This window comes from Danio rerio, chromosome 13, assembly GCF_052040795.2.
Source record: "Danio rerio strain M-AB ecotype USA chromosome 13, GRCz13ab, whole genome shotgun sequence".
Lineage (NCBI taxonomy): Eukaryota > Metazoa > Chordata > Actinopteri > Cypriniformes > Danionidae > Danio > Danio rerio.
Genome location: NC_141033.1, coordinates 49,540,712 through 49,557,500, shown reverse-complemented (window position 1 = coordinate 49,557,500; position 16,789 = coordinate 49,540,712). Strand labels below are relative to the sequence as shown.

At 36.8% G+C, this 16,789-nt stretch overlaps 3 protein-coding genes and 1 long non-coding RNA gene across 19 annotated transcripts in view; 2 read left to right on the top strand and 2 right to left on the bottom strand.

Annotated features, from left to right (window-relative positions):
• unm_sa35587 (un-named sa35587) overlaps positions 1–8,780 on the bottom strand; it is an 18,312-nt gene extending 9,532 nt beyond the window's left edge. For both annotated transcript variants that reach the window (XR_015506461.1, XM_087279852.1), the window contains exons 1-4: positions 8,511–8,780; positions 7,797–7,902; positions 6,484–6,657; positions 1,479–1,547 (exon numbers count right to left, since the gene is read on the bottom strand). Coding sequence is in view for 1 of the 2 variants with exons in the window: in XM_087279852.1 (XP_087135978.1) it covers positions 1,479–1,547; positions 6,484–6,657; positions 7,797–7,902; positions 8,511–8,606 (445 nt within the window). In the remaining variant the exon portion in view is untranslated. The remainder of the gene's footprint in view (positions 1–1,478; positions 1,548–6,483; positions 6,658–7,796; positions 7,903–8,510) is intronic.
• slc29a1a (solute carrier family 29 member 1a) overlaps positions 1–16,789 on the top strand; it is a 378,565-nt gene that overhangs the window by 129,194 nt on the left and 232,582 nt on the right. The gene's annotated exons all lie outside the window — the stretch shown is intronic.
• The window catches only part of LOC147834315 (uncharacterized), a 60,400-nt gene continuing 52,474 nt past the window's right edge, over positions 8,864–16,789 (top strand). For all 3 annotated transcript variants that reach the window (XR_015506481.1, XR_015506479.1, XR_015506480.1), the window contains exons 1-4: positions 8,864–9,105; positions 9,206–9,273; positions 12,780–12,842; positions 13,400–13,467. This is a non-coding gene — a long non-coding RNA (uncharacterized LOC147834315). The remainder of the gene's footprint in view (positions 9,106–9,205; positions 9,274–12,779; positions 12,843–13,399; positions 13,468–16,789) is intronic.
• The window catches only part of tmem63ba (transmembrane protein 63Ba), an 81,329-nt gene continuing 76,849 nt past the window's right edge, over positions 12,310–16,789 (bottom strand). For 3 of the 12 annotated variants that reach the window (XR_015506444.1, XR_015506448.1, XR_015506442.1), the window contains 2 exons: positions 15,198–16,740; positions 12,310–15,157 (listed from right to left, as the gene is read on the bottom strand). Coding sequence is in view for 3 of the 12 variants with exons in the window: in XM_087279825.1 (XP_087135951.1) it covers positions 16,588–16,740 (153 nt within the window). In the remaining 9 variants the exon portion in view is untranslated. Of the gene's footprint in view, positions 16,741–16,789 lie in introns of all 12 variants that reach the window. The other 9 variants (XR_015506443.1, XR_015506447.1, XR_015506441.1 and 6 more) reach the window with 4 other exon arrangements.

Here is a 16,789-nt window from a genome sequence, read left to right as displayed (position 1 = left end):
GTTATTTCTTTGCCATGATGACAGTACATAAAGTGCAAATTAAAGACATAAGCAAGTTATTAGGTTAACCAGGCAAGTTTGGATAATTAAGCAAGTCACTGGATAATAGTTTGTTCTGTAGACAAAAAAATAAAAAAAAAATAAAAACTAATTCTTAAATGAGCAAATAATATTCACCTTTAAATAGTTTTGTTTTTTTAATGAGTGAGAGATCACATGGTAAGAACTATTTCTTTTTACATTTTCAAGTATGTTCTCCTATACTGTTTTCAATCATATGTGCTTATTTTTCCTCATTTTATTTTGCACTTCTGGGCTAATTAATTGCATCAAAATATAAATAAACTATTTTTAACAAATTATTACAGTCACAAAAAATATATTGCTAAACAAAATACGACATACTCCCAAGCAGGATATTGGAAAAATCTAACATTGCGATATTTCGTTATTCTGCACCATATATTGCAATAAGAATCCATATAGAATAGAAGGGGGTCTGAGATCAGGAAGGTCACTGGAGCTCCCCTTGGTAAAGTAGGAAAGGGGAAGATGAGGTGGATGGGGGGATTCTTCAAAAACAACGATATTAGAAGTAAAACAAACTGGGCTATTTATTGAGGGCTAGGATTTACCTGATTGGTTTAACAATGATTGTGATGCAGGACCAGCTACGATCAATCATAGCACATGATCCTCTCGTAATTGTAAAACTCCACAACGAAAAAGAAACAACTGAAATAAACTGTTTTATTGTTTTCCAAGTACTCTAACAGTATTTAGGTATGTAGTACTAGAATAATAAAATGTAAACTTATACTTCATAGTTTTCTTTGTATAAATAATTGTAATGAATTATCATTATTAAAGTTACAAATGGCTTAATTTCTTATGCCTGAATGCTTTTAAAATCCTCATACAGTCACATGCCTCAAAAGCACATGCAAAAGACACATTATAATACAGACTTAACATTGCGTATACTTGCGATGTGACAACTGCGAATGAGCACATTGCGATATCGATGCTGAAACGATATATTGTGTAGCCCTAATTCCTTGCGGTGGCGTCCAAACAATGAAGAAAAAATATTAACATGAACAATTAATTTTGCCACATCACAAAATAGATCTTCCAGCATAATATGAAACAATATATTTTTATTTTGTCTATATGATTGTCAGATTCCACAGCTATAATTAAAACTCATCATTATTTAAAACTATTTTCACAACAAAATGCAAATGTTGAGGAATTTAGTTACAAAATTTTACTTTATTTTTTTTAGATTAAACCGTTTAAACCGTTTTTGTTGACCTAAATGCAACACTAGCAATTAGTACCAAAGCAGACAATAAGATTAGTCAGCTTTAGTGTGCAGATTTTCCATTTTTTTGTTATTATATGACATGTAATGTAATGTAATGTAATGTATGGGCAATAGGAGAGCATAATAGTGGATGTGAAGCCCTTGTCACCTGCAGCGTGAATTAGCAGACCCAGGGTGGCAGTCAAACTGTTTCCACGATACATTCCAGCTCTGGGATCTGAAACCAAACAAACAGAAATGTTCTCAAGAGAGCATCTGACAGCGTTTCACACCTCACGGTTTTTCCCACACACTTCATCATGTCTAGCTGCAGCCGAGTGGAATAAGTTAATTAAACTCATGATGCATGCTTATGACTGTGCATTACCATGTCAGGAATATAAAAAGATTGATATACAGTTGAGGTCAGAATTTTTAGCCCCCCTGTATATTTGTTTCCACAATTTCTGTGTAAAGGAGAGAAGATTTGTTTAACATTTCTAAACATAATAGTTTTAATAACTCATTTCTAATACACTGATTTATTTTATCTTTGCCATGATGACCAGATAGTGTTTGACTTGATATTTTTTTAAGAAACCAGTATTCAGCTTAAAGACATTTAATAACAATGATTAAAAAAAATTATAATAATGCATTTTATTTAAAGGCGCTGTTCTTGACACTTAAGGTCACCGTAACCAAAGAGCATAGAACCACCAGGGGCCTCATGTATCAACGCTGCGTACGCACAAAAACTTTGCGTATGCCAGGTTTCACGCTCATAATCGCTCACGTTTGGATTTACTAACAATGAAATGAATGTGAGAATGTGCGCAGCTCCACACCAACTTCATGTCTGGCGTACGTGCATTTCTTGTGTGAGTCTGTTTTATTTCCATTGGCGACTTGAAGAGGCAGTTGTGTTAAAGGGTCACGAAACACCAAAACACATTTTTTGAGCTGTTGACAGTCGTATATGTGTCCCACACTGCTAAAAACACTATTAGGACACATATATTTCACTAAAAAGTGTAAATTGGTTGTTTTTGCGTTATTTCAAGCAAATTCGTACTTCCGGTTTGAAATGAATTTTTGAAGCTGCGTCACGGTCATGACATAATAGCCTGTATTCCAGCGTGCAGACTGGACGTCTGTGCCAGAGTGAGTCTTATTACGTCTTACAGTGTGATGCATTAATGCATGAGTAAGGCTTGGTTCAAACCAATCAGCGCGCTCTATTGTGCAACTTCATTAATATTCATTACCGTCACAGTGTTTAGACGACAGAGACGCCACGTTGTGTTGGCAAAACAAGCGTGAAGTGTTGCTTTTATAGTTTGCTGCAGTTAAGTTTTGTTTTCATTTTCTCTCTGTGAGAGCTCATCTGGACTCACGTGTGGATTAACAGTGTACGCGACGCTCGACAACAATAACTTACGTGTCTAAGGAGGAACATTGTTTACCTGAGAGCTGTTCTCATCTGCAAACACTGAGATCCGGAAACGCTTGTAGTCTCCTCTAAATAAAGACACGGCTCTAGTTGCTGGTGATTGTCCTGTCTCTACAGATTTGGTAAGTGAGCGACCAGTGCTTTTTGTTTATTCAGTTTGTTCGTATCAAACAAACTATTGCACCGAGTGTAAACAAGTTAGCACTAACAGTTACAACCGGAATAACACACGCGGCTTTCTGACGCTACCTGCCGTGTGCATCTAAGTTTCCAGGAAATGCGGAGGTTTTTTTTCTCTCATTCGCTGTGCGGTATCAAACATTGCATGAAAAATACACGCTTAGAGCAGTTTCTCGAATCAAATATCACGTTTGTCGGGAGGGACATTAATGAATTCCCTGAATGAAACAGCCAAACTGCAGTTAAAGTCCACCATTTAATAATTTGGCAAATAATTCGACTACAGATGTCCATGTAAACACAGTCACGTTGTCCGCTGTGGGTGTGTGTTTTGACTCTGAAATTCAGCGCGCCCAAATAGACACTCCCACACCAAGCCTCTTTTCTTCCTCCGACACTCCCCCCTAAACAGAGCTGGACACGCCCAATTTTCTGACTTTTTCCAAAGTAGAGGTGTGAAAACACACTGCTGAAACGAGGGGGTTTCATGGCCCTTTAAATTGCACTCTACAAAGTGTCTTTGAGCCTTGCAATGGCAGCTGTATGAGACGGTTTTATCTGCATGTCTAGCAGGTTTATAAGATTTCCATACCATACAGTTGACCAGCCAAACATTAAGGCACAAATTGCAACGGTTGCCGTTTTTCCCAATGTAATCGGAGCGATTTACTGCACACACATTACTATAAAGGCACCATCTGAAGATGAATTTGCATGCGTGAATTAGAAACATTTCCATTCAATAAATGTGCAAATAAAATATGATGCACAGACTTATTAATGATTCCTACTTGTCTTCCTCATAATGAAGAGTACAGGCAAAATCTGATATTTTTGGGGGGGGGGATGACGCTGGATTTGAACCGAGTTCATGCTCGAGTGTGTCAAAACATGTTTTCATGTGTTTAACAAGCTACGCCACTCACGCTGTTAAGGCTCTGTAAAATTTTACACCTATAAATCACACTATTTCTTTTTTAATCCACTCAGTGCGAAGCTTAGACTTAACTGTTAACCGCATCAGCTAAACTCTCCCACTCTATTTCTTTCTTTTGTTATTAATTCCATAGAACAAACTTGCAAATAAGTTTTTCTCCGGTCTACCTCCGAAAGCAGCACCTCCAATTCATTTTCTGTTCAAAGTTTCTCCTTTTGCCTGCTTTTGCCGTTGCTTTTTCGTTGGGTTTTGCCAAAGCAGAGTCATTAGCATATTCATTTGGGGGAGGAGGCAGGGAGGGGTTTTGCGCTTGTGCATGTTGCGCTCAGTTTCACGTTGATTTGGATGTACAAAGAGAATTTGCGTGTGATTCGGCGTATGCAGTGTATCATACATCTGAATTTTTTACTGTGTACGCACATTTACAGCTTTGTGCGTACGCAATGTTTTAGTATGATTTTTACGCAAGTCTTCGTACATGAGGCCCCAGGAGGCTACATTCTAGTGCAATTTAGGAAACAGCCACTAGATGGCGCGGCAGCAATTTTGGAATAAAATCTCCAATAGAACAACAGCATATTATAATAAGTCTGTTAAATAAACTATTAAAAGTGCTGATGATTGTGATAGTAAATGTTGTATTGTCGTCTTTCAGGTAGTATCTCAGCTTTAATGCGCTTTTTAAATAAATGAATAAAAAACAAAGCAGCTGCTTGCCATCACGACAGCAATAAGACATCTCCAAGACCAAGGGCTCTATTTTGACGGTCCATGCGCAGAGCGCAAAACGCAGGGCGCAAACGCTTTCAGGGCATGTCAGGACGCATTTTTGCTAATTTAAGGACAGGAAAATCCGCTTTGCGCCGTAGTGCATGGTCTAAAAGGGTTGAGTTTATTTTCTTAATGAGTTATAGGTGTGTTTTGAGAATAAACCAATTAGAGTCTCATCTCCCATTCCCTTTAAGAGCCAGCAGCGTCGCGCCATAAGCACATTCCCTGTTTACAGACGCAAAGTAAGTCTAAGTGGAAAAACTGAGCATTTCACTAGCAAACAGTTAACAGTTTTTTTTTTAACAGAAAACTGTTAAACAGAGCATCTACTGCATGAGAATAAGAGATAAATGATCTGCTTTCACTTTCGCTCTTGGATAGGGAAACCTTTACGCACAGACATCAATTAGCCTATAAATAATTAATTGCGTTTGTTAAGCGCAAATATTCGTTTCAAAACTATTTCTAAATTCAGTTCTAATTTCCAGCAAACGAATAAATGAACAATAATAACGAAGTGTGCTCAAAAACCTGAGTTATATCCTAAAACACCTGCTGTGCCCCATATGGTCTAAAACCTGACAGGTGGGCAAATCTAAGCTTGTTTTTAATAAAACAAATATAAATATGGATATAATAAATAATACTGCTAATAATAATAACATTATACAAAAGTAAATTGTTATGAATGAACTGAAAAACCCTTCCGAGATGAAGAAGACATAAAAGCAGTGGTTTTTCATATTTATGTAGGCTAGAAAATAATATGTTTTGTAATATTTTAATCCTTTATATTTATATCCTATATCTATTCTTATTATATCCTATATATATATCCTTAATATACATTTTTTTTCATATGTAAAGATATTTGCCTATTGCTCTCTTGTGTGTATTAAGCAGTGTGTAAGCGAGGCGCAACTCTGCGCCAGAGTTTAGACCGGGTTTGTTTTGATCTAATGAAAAATCTATTATAGTTTCTTAAAATAGCAACGCAGCAGCAGTGCGCCTCAGAACGCCTCCCTTTTTAGACCAGAACGCCTATGGGCGCACAAATGAGCGCTAATGCATTTGCTATTTAAACAGCCTAGCGCAACGCCTCAAAACGACTCTTCCGCCAAGCTGAAACTACCAAACAAGTATTGCGCCTTGCGCCCAATTGCGCCGGGTGTATGATAGAGCCCCAAGTTTGCACACCCCTTGCCCTGGCATAGATGCATACAATAGAACAAAGATATAAATTAATTGTTTTGTGTTTTATGGTTTTCTAACAGCAATGAATAACAGAAATAAGTAACAAATGTAAAATAACAATGTTTTATCTTTATTGTATAAATAGTTAAATGCAATTAAACTTTGTTAAATGTACAAACTTATTATAAAATGTATCTATTTACATTTTTTTATATCTTAATCACAGGTTTTAAAAACACATCATATTCTTTCACTCTGTTAATGTTAAACTTTGATCTATGACTTCATAAATCACCTTCTGAAATGTGGTTCCTGGTTACTATAATCCTAAGTCAACATTGCAGATCCTGTGATGTGGCTATTGCACATTGATGCTGAAACAATTGATTGTGCAGCCCTAAACCTAATATTTCTTAAACGTTTAATTTACAAAATTATGTTTTTTTAGGATAAATATTAATAATATTTCACAAAAATAAACTAGTGTGATATATGATGTATGCTATTTTAAAAAATATTTAAACATCTGATAATGCAACGTGTTATATGCATTTCTATGCAAACACGGTCAATGTTTGTGAAATGTGAGTGTATTTTGAAAAGGCACTTAATTTCGAATAAGTAAAAGCAATGAGATACCATGCATGGCGCAGTAGTTGGCAATCTGGTCCACCACAAACATGAGCGTAAAGCCCAAGACCAGAGACGCTCCGATGATGGAGTGAGGACGCAGACCTTTCTCTGCCACCACATGAAGTGATGAATTTGATTCAGAGATATTTGGAGCCCTTCCCACAGTGGTGCAGTACCAGTCTATATCAAGAGAAAAAGACACATGCATTGGAAAAAACCCGAACCGGATTTCAGTAGGACATGGATTTAAATCTATGTTAATCCTAGAACAACATTCCAATCAGCCATCTAGTGTTTATATCTATGTCGAAGATTTATGTTAATTTGACAAGCTGAACACATTCTGTACTATACAGGAGACACCAATGCGATTGCTTGACGGTCTATAGCCAATCGGGATGCAGAACATAATGTGCTGTAAAAATGAATAAATAAAATGGCATGTCAAACTGCAGTAAAGAAATCTGCAAAACTGCGAGGCCGGGAAAGGTAAACCGCGTTAGCGAGGAACCACTGTAATAATAATACTGAACCTCTGGTGATGACAGACTTTGGCTGAGGGATTTAAAAAGATGGTTTACAACAGGCATGTCCAAACTCGGTCCTGGAGGGCTGGTGTCCTGCAAAGTTTAGTTCCAACCCCAATCAGACTCACCTGAGCTACCTAATCAAGCTCTTACTAGACTTTCTAGAAATATCCTTGCAGGTGTGTTGAGGCAAGTTGGAGCTAAAATCTGCAGGACACCAGCCCTCCAGGAACGAATTTGGACACCCCTGGTTTACAATGTGCTCAAAATGCTGGTTTGTCCATTAATACACATCGTGTCAATTTTTATCATAACATGATCTTTCAAACGAAAATCACATTACTTTTTTTGGATTTTTTTCTCTAAATGTTTCCATTGTAATTCTTTTAAAAGGCGTTTAGCCTACGCAGTTGTGCGCATACATTTTTATGCCAATGTGGGATTTCCCATCAAGCAATTATACTTGTGATATTCAAAATGAACATAAAAACAGGTTAATGGAAACTTCCATTGGTTTAAAAACAAATCCAATGAAAGTAAAAGGCTACCAGTTTTCAACAATCTTAAAAATATCCTCTTTTGTGTTCAACATAAGAAATACACTTGAATAAGTGGAGGGTGAGTAAATGATAACAGGATTTCCCACCTTTTTTTGAGTGAACTATCCCGCCTTTAGTACATGGCACTATTAAAGTGAGTTTTGGTGACTTATAAATCACTTGGTATAGAAGCATATATTGTAAGAGTGTACGTGACTGTGTTTACTAATTGTGTGAAGTGAATTAATCTTACCTTTCCATGACTCCTGCACTAACTCCACCCCCTCCGGGATAATGATTGACAGAGCAGTGCCACATAGAAGCCCCGCCCCCAGGACACTAATCAACTGAAGTTTCTCCTGTAAGGGTGGAGAAATTATCTTAAAATAACTGTAATTTTCTTTTCAGCGTCAAAGTTCACCACTTTATTCATACAATATTCATAAACAGTACATTAAATTGCTAGAGTTAACTATGGGCTGGAAGGTGGAGCATAAATGTATTATGTATATACGATAGACTTGAAGTATCATGTGTATATACAGTACAATAAACCAAACTGGTAACGTTACATGCCACATTACGTTTGTTTTAAGATGATATACAAATCTAAATATATAAATTGTATTTGTAAATGTAAATCTATATATATATATACAAACTGTATTTGGTAATGTTACACAACAAAGATGTGTAGATACAAAAATCTCACGTGCAGGGAAATCCAGCTACGTGACTGAACTCAAATACTGGTATAAATCCTAGTAAAACCTTACTGATCTAGCTAAACTTCATTTTTAGTGCATACTATTTAGTATCTAAGTTACATGCAACGTTAGTGAACATTGTTTTTATCTACATTTCACACTGCTTTCTTGTCTAAACCGCAACTGTTTACTATCTGATCCGGCTATGTTTACTATGTTTGCTATGTTTCACTTGTTGATTATGATATTCATAATCTTACCTCTGATAAATTGATCAATAGTGGAATTATCCCTAGCACAAAACATCCCACGAACATAGCGAGAGAAATGAGAATAACAGCCCAAGCTCCGTCCATGACTCTTCCGCTCGTCCGGTTAAACCTTTGAACGCACAATCGGGCTGCATCACATGTAAAACAGCCAAAAACACAAACAGAAATCACAATATCCTCTTTGAGCACTTAATAAAAGGCAGAGTGAAGTTCCCCACGTATCGCCACCGTCCATAACCCTCCACAACCCTAAACTGCACCCCTAGAGTCCGAGAGACGGAATTACATGATGATGCTCAGAGTGAGAGCCATTTTAAGGAATCGATTCCTTTAAGTGAACTGATTCACTATCAGCTAGAAGTGTTGTCAGAAAACCACCGGAGATTTAGCGTTTGTTTTTTTAATGTTAAATAATTGATCTATTGCGTTACGAAGATGTTCATTCAGAATAATATAATTATAACATAGATTAAATTTGAACTCTGTACCTTTTATGAAAGCAAGCAATACCAAAAAGCATCAAAATAACATTGTTTGTATAACGGTGAATTTACGTTTAAGTAAACAAGCAGTTTGCTAACAGGTGTAGTTAGTTGGCAATGTCTACCAGCTGTCAAAAAAATATAATGTTAGCAAATTGTGAATTATTATAACAAAAAAAAATTTTACTATGTGAATGTTAGGTTTTAATTGGACACGTGACAACATTAATTCATCAAAAGCTGTTAAAATGGCGCGCGAAACGGCGGAGGTAAGTTGTTTTTCTTTCGAAAAAATTTCTTAAACTCTAAAATACATAAACAATTCAACTAAAGTACTGTCATAACAGCATTAAGATGTATTTAATATGTGTATTGTGAAAACCCAGCTTAAACCAGCCTAGACTGTTTGGCTGGTTTTAGCTGGTCGACCAGCCTGGTTTCCAGCCATTTCCAGCCTGGTCTTAGCTGGTCAGGCTGGAAAGTGACCAGCTAAAACCATTTAAAACCAGCTTGACCATCCTGGTTTAAGCTGGACATAGCTGGTTTTGGCTGGGCTCCCAGCCTGGCTAGGCTGGTCAAGCTGGTTCTAGCTGGTCATCTCCCAGCCTGTCCAGCTAAAACCTGGCTGGAAATGGTTAGAAACCTGGAAGTGGCCAAAACCCCTCTAAAACCAGGCTGGTCGACTAGCTAAAACCAGCCAACCATCCTAGGCTGGTTTAAGCTTGATTTTTTTTTTTGCAGGGAATTAACATAATATTTCTGTTAAGATGCTTTAATAGATTCATAAAAACAACTCAAAACTTTAAAGTGGTGAAATAATTACAATTCAGAACATGTGAATGATCCTATGTGACTTATATATGTCTTTTACAATTGGTTGACCGATTTAAAACATTTTGTCAATGCCAAAATGCAGTCGAAAGATTCGAGTCTACTGTTGGAAAGAATCGGTTCAAATGAATGATTCATGATGTCAGAAAAAATGTGAGATTCATGGCTCCCTGTTCCTGTTTTCCTTGGAGACACATCACAAGACTCCAGCATAAGACTATAAGAGGTCAAAGACTGAACTTACTGTGGTAACTAGAAGAATGCTGCCATAAAATGATATCAGTCATTGGAGGAAAAAAGTGATAAAACATGCAAAACCTGATTTTGACAATGGTGGATAAAACATGACGATGAATATGGGATGTTTGCTGTATTTTTTACACAAGTGGATTATAAATCTAATATTGTGTCTCTTTAGTTCATAGGTCTCGAACTCAATTCCTGGAGGGCTGCAGCTCTGCACAGTTTGCTTCAACCCTTATCAAACCCAGCAGATCTAGTAGCGTACAGTAAACTTGAACATCTTGATTAGTTGGATCAGCTGTGTTTGATTAAGGTTGGAACAAAACTGTGCAGAGCTGCAGCCCTTCATGAATAGAGTTTGAGACTTATGCTTTCGTTCAGGGATGTCCAAACTCGATACTGGAGGGCCGGTATCCTGGAACGTTCCAACCCTAATCAAACACACCTGAACCAGCTAATCAAGCTCTCACTAGTTACACTAGAAACTTCCTGGCAGGTGGTGTTGAAGCAAGTTGGAGCTAAACTCTGCAGGACACCGGCCCTCCAGGACCGAGTTTGGACACTCTTGCTTTAGTTAAATGATTTAGTGTTCATCAACAATAGGCTTGGTCTAGAACAATATGGTATTTTTAATTCTATCTGCAAACAAAATACTTAATACTGATATATTTAAATGGCCTGAACAAGTTCTGTTTACTGATTTCAAGAACAGACTGTGCTCTACATAAGTATTCAGTCTTGGTAAATGGTCCTTAATACATTTTAAAATGCCTATTTGGAAGCCAAGAGATTTTGTTTATTAATTTACATTGTGGTTTAAATACTTAAACATATACTAAATGGGGCGACACGGTGGCTCAGTGGTTTGTACTGTCACCTCACAGCAAGAAGGTCGCAGGTTCGAGCCTCAGCTGGGTCAGTTGGCATTTCTGTGTGGATTTTCCTCCGTGTGCTCCGGTTTCCCCCAGGGTGATTTGGATAAACAAAGTTGGCTGTAGTGTATGTGTGTGAGTGTGTATGGATGTTTCCCAGTACTGGGTTGCAGCTGGAAGGGCATCAGCTGTGCTAAATATATGCTGGATAAGTTGGCAGTTCATTCCGCTGTGGCGACCCCTGATGAATAAAGGGACTAAGCTGAAGAAAAATGAAAGTACTATATGACCAAAACTAGCAATATTGCTTTGACTTAGCAGAGTTAGGACAGAAGAGCATACTGACTGTCGTAAAGAAAAAAAAAGCTTATGCTAACCCAAGATTAACTTTTTTTTTCAGACTAGAAGATTAAGGTCCTGTGAAGTTCTTTGAAATTTGCACTTTTGTTCAGTGTTTGATGTAATTTTAGCTAAATCATGAAGACAGGGTGGGAAAAAGAGTAGCTCCTCCCTCATTTTTTAACACAGCCAATGGGTTTTTGTTTACATCATACTATTGTTTATATTTTTGTTTAAACAAAGTCCCTTTATACCCAGATCACAGTACAGGATTTTAAGCCCAATTTGCAATTCATAACAAAATGCATAAGAAACGTAAAGATGCACATTAAAATTTAGAAAAATCGCATTTAAGGACTGAAGAAAACCCTCAGTAGGATAAACTTTTTATCCGATAAGAACAAATGTGCATGAACTACAATGGAAACGTATTTACTAAATAAGTTCTAGCATGCGCAACCAAAAAAAAAGTCCTGCACAGTCGGCATTCCTGTGTGGAGTTTGCATGTTCTTCCCATACTCATACACAGTCCAAAGACATGGGGTGTCATGATTTTGCAAAGCATGATGCGATCCTGGATTAGCATGTTAATCCTGGAACATAATTTTTTCCCGAAAATGTAATCCACTTATTCCCTACCCCTAAACCCGAACATAACTAGAAACGATTCCCAAAATCAATCATGTAGAAGTGCACAAACCGAATCGAAAGCATAAATGGTAAACGGATCACTTAATTCTGATTGGCATGTTGTTCCAGGATCAACATGGATGTTAATCCAGAAACATGTCCTACTTGGTGAAATCAGGTTGGTGGGTATAGGTGAATTGGGTAACCTAAATTGGATGTAGTGCATTAGTGCGTGTGTGAATGTGAGAGTTTATGGGTGTTTTCCAGTACTGGGTTGTGGCTGGAAGGGCGTCCACTTTATGCTGGAATAGTTGGTGGTTCATTGCGATGTGGTGACCCCTGATAAATAAAGGACTAAGCCAAAGGAAAATGAATTTCTTGACTCCAAATATGGTTTTGTCAGTTAATGACTCTTTTATTGTTCAAAGACATGGAAGAGTTTGAGGATGACGCTGTACAAAAGATCATCTGAGGGGGAGGTTGAGATACAAAACTATTAAAAACAGCAATCGCAAGCAAAGTACGATCTTAAGGGGAAATCCGAATGGAAGAAAAGCAAACAATGCATGGTCGACTGTACATGGGTTTTGCTGGCTAAGCTGTACAAATGTAAATACAGTTTAGTGTTTGAAGAGCAGTGCAATGATTCTATGTACAAAAATATCACACCGATTAACCGCTTCGCTCCAGGTCAACGGCCGGTTAATTCAGAAGATGGAAAATATAACAGACGAATGAAATAAATATCGCGGACGACACCTGTAACAAATGGGAAATAAAGCCTAGAGAGATGCATAAATAAATTATTGCCACCGCATCATGCTTCAGAACAGTGTTTTGTTTTCTTTTTCTTAAACAGATCCAGGATGCAGTCATACGGACACATCATCACCTACAGTATGTAAGCAGCAGGAGCATCCAGGTACACGTCCAAACGAGATCAATAACAAAAATGGCTTGATATCATTACATACACCGTGATAATGTTACATATTTTCACATAAAGTGCATAGCCTACAGTGTTATTTGCATTTAATAGTTACAAAGTTCCTCAGTGATTAGTGGGATTTACATAAATGAACTAAAACATCACCGATTAGCTTGCTAATGTTCTAAGCTTACACCTGACGACCATTTCAAGTCAACGTTTGATGCGGAAAAAGACAGTTTAACCATTGCATTGCTATTCCTGTAAACAATAAATGACACGATGAGAACTATTTAGAGCCAACTAGCAGGAAAGATCAACCAATTTAGGGGAGGTGATGGGGATTTTAAAGCAAGCACTCAGGCACAGCCTTTGTCTGCTCATTTCCGAAAGGGAAAAACTCTGAAGATATCTTGTTTCTGCACTTTTACATTGAACAAAAAATGCAATATGTTATTAATCGGAGATCGTAGGAAAATCATATGAACTAAATTTTAAAAGTGGTCATTAAACGGGTGATTTAACTAGTTTTTGTTCTTGTTTTAATCCAGATTCAACCACTAAATGATGCATAAACCCAGTTCACAACTGCAAGCAAGCAGCTTGTAAATGCACACAGGTAAGAACCACCAGTTCCAGTTCTCTTGTAGAAATGCCAAGGAAAACACCACCATAGCAATAAAGAAGGCCATATTAAGGACACATGACCCAATGAGAGTGTTGCTAGATTTGATGTTATACCGTTTCCCATGTCATTTTTTACTGTATTTATGAGTAGTAAAGCATGTTAGCTGATCAAATAACAGTTAATGTCTATACTTGTTAAAGAAACCAAATCAACAAACCTGATGAAAGCATTGCTATCATACCCATGCATAACAAAAAGAAAAACATATTCACGTTCAGCAGCAAATCCTTATGTCCGCATTGGGGATTTGCTGTGCATCTCGCTACAGTATCCAGTTATTGACAACATTCCACAGTAGAGCAACATGATCCAAAGTTGGTCCATTTGATTCAGACAGCAGTATCGCGCATTAGCAGTGTGATAGTAGTTACATTTAAACTGTTGAAACACTGGATATGCTGAAGACGGAAGGGTGGACAGGAGATGCTTTTGACCTTTAAGAGTTCCAGAGATTTGAGTCTGTCAGACGCTCTAAATAGTGGCTTTTCCAGTTCAAGTATATTACGGTGAGAGAGTTAGTGTTCGGCGGCTGTTTTCCCCTCACGGTCTGTTAAATCAGAGCTTCATCATCCTGTTTTTTTTTTCCGACATAACCCAATTCAAGAGGAACTAGCAGTGGCTTTTATGTTAAATACATTCACTTTAATAGAGATATGAAATTGCATGATTTTTTTTTTTGTCTAATGTTAAAATACATTATGATGTAGTGCTATTTCAGTTGACCCAAGGAAAATATTTGGTTTCTAAAGCTTGAGCATTTATAATAATATAGTCAAGCCTGAAATTATTAACACCCCTGGCAAATTCTGATTTAAAGGGAAAGTTCAAATGTAAATAAAAGCTGTGAAATGTTTATTTTCTACAATGATGTCTCTTGTATCGTCTTATTATCTTATTATCATCTTATTATGTGTGATTTCAGGTTACTCACTGAGTAAATGTAACTTAAGGAATAATAATACTAATAACTTATATAAGTTATAACTTACTATATATAACTTCTATAAAGGAATAACTTAAGAAATGATACTTTTAAGGAAAAGGTACTTACTGAATAGTCAGAATTTGCCAGGGCTATGAATCATTTAGGGCTTGACTGTATAAAATTTCTTACAATATGAGATACAATTTGTGATTATAAAATGTTTTAGGCCTCTCTGTTTTCTGTACTATAATTGGATACTTAACTCTACTTAATGGACAGCTTAAAAGTAAATGAATGCACATTAATACATTTGACATCACAATTTCCTGGTATAGTTCACAGAAAAATGAAAAATCTGTCATTCTTCATTACTTATCCTCTACTTGTTGCAAGTCAATTGAGTTTCTTTCAGAGAAACAGCCAATGACTTCTATGGTATTTTTTTCTATCCTACTATTGATGTAAATAGCTGCTGGCTTCCATCATTCTTCAGAATGTCTAAGAAAGTTTAGAACCACTTCATACTGAGAAAATTGTATTTTATTCATGGGTGAACTGTATGGTGGCTGAGAGAGCTTAATGTGCTGCAATTTAAGAAAACATTACAAAAACGACAGCAAATTAAGAAAATTTCTTCAGTTGTTTGAATGCACGCGTGCTGCATTTTCTCACAACGCAAACAATTAAGAAAGCGCACTGCATTTTCTCACAACGCAGACAAATTAATAAAACGCACTGCATTTTCTCACAACGCAAACAAATTAATAAAACGCACTGCATTTTCTCACAATGCAAACAATTTACAAAAACGTGCTGCATTTTCTTACAACACTTTTAAATAGCACGAAACACAACGGAAACGTTTCAAGAGAACCTAAAATGTGACGAACCTGGCTATTAAGTTATGGTTATTCAGACTAATAAAAAATAATATATATATATATTTTCATTTTTATGTTTTATTAATTTGTTTGCATTGTGTGAAAATGCAGTGTTTTTGTAAATTGTTGCATTGTGTGAAAATGCAGGATGTTTTTTCAAATTCGTTTGAGTAGTGAGAAAACGCAGTGCATTTTTGCAAATTTTTGTGTTGTGTGATAATGCAGCACGTTTTGTTAATTTTTTTGTGTTATGGGAAAATGCAGTGCGTTTTCGTAAATTGTTGCGTTGTGTGGAAATGCAGGCATTTTCGTAAATTGTGAGAAAATGTAGCATGTTTTGTTAATTGGTTTGTGTTACGTGAAAATGCAGCATGTTTAATTAATTTGTTTGTGCTATGTAAAAATGCAGCGTGTTTTAATTAATTTGTGTTACATAAAAATGCAGAGCATTTTATTAATTTGTTTGTTACATGAAAATGCAGCGCGTTATTAATTTGTTTCTGTTATGTGAAAATGCAGTGTGTTTTCGTTAATTGTTACGTTGTGTAAATGCAGGCGTTTTCGTAAATTGTTGCGTTGTGTGAAAATGCAGCAAGTTTTATTGATTTATTTGCGTTGTAGGAAAATGCAGCACTGTTGTGTATGCGTTGTGAGGAGGATCTTTTCTTATTTTGTGTGCAATTTTTGTAATTGCATGTGTTTTCTTAAATTGCAACACGTTAAGCTCTCTCGGCCATCGTAAAACTGTCCTTTAAACGGTAATTGTTAAAGTCTGTTGCAATCTACCTATTTTTACTTTTAATTGTCACCAAATAAGTAATCTTTTAATGCAAAAGATGTAAGGGTGAAATCTGTAAGCAAATATATTATTATAAAACATTACTGGCCAACTGATATAGCACTACAGCTGTCATAATTCATTTTTTTGCTAATCATTTATATTTTTGGTCTTACTGACTAAACATGCATTGTAACGGCAGGAAACTCTGTACCTACCAAATCCAGGACAAACAATGTGAGGATGAATTATGAATCTATGATGAACAATATTGGAGTACAATCACAAGCCACTCTCCAGGTTCTTGACAATTGGCCATCCTGTCTCCAAACATTAAAGATAAAGGAGTGTTTGAGCTGTCAGCTGGGATGGACTCACACACAGTTAGTGTAGTGTATCTCCGTTTGGTTATGTGGGGAGTCCTGCTAGTTTCTCTCAGTTCAGCACATGCCGTGGCCCGGCCTGGGTCACTGGTGCACTTCGTTTTCAATTAGACTGTCCTCTCCTGACTGGAAGTCACCCTCGGTCACCCCTTCCTCGTCCTGCGATGACCCTTGACCCTGGTCACTTCCGGTCTCGTCTGAGTTTGGGTCCTGTAGCACTTGAGCAATGTACGTCTGCTGTTGATTTAAAAAAAAAAAACAGTGCAGAATGTGTAAAGCAGATAGA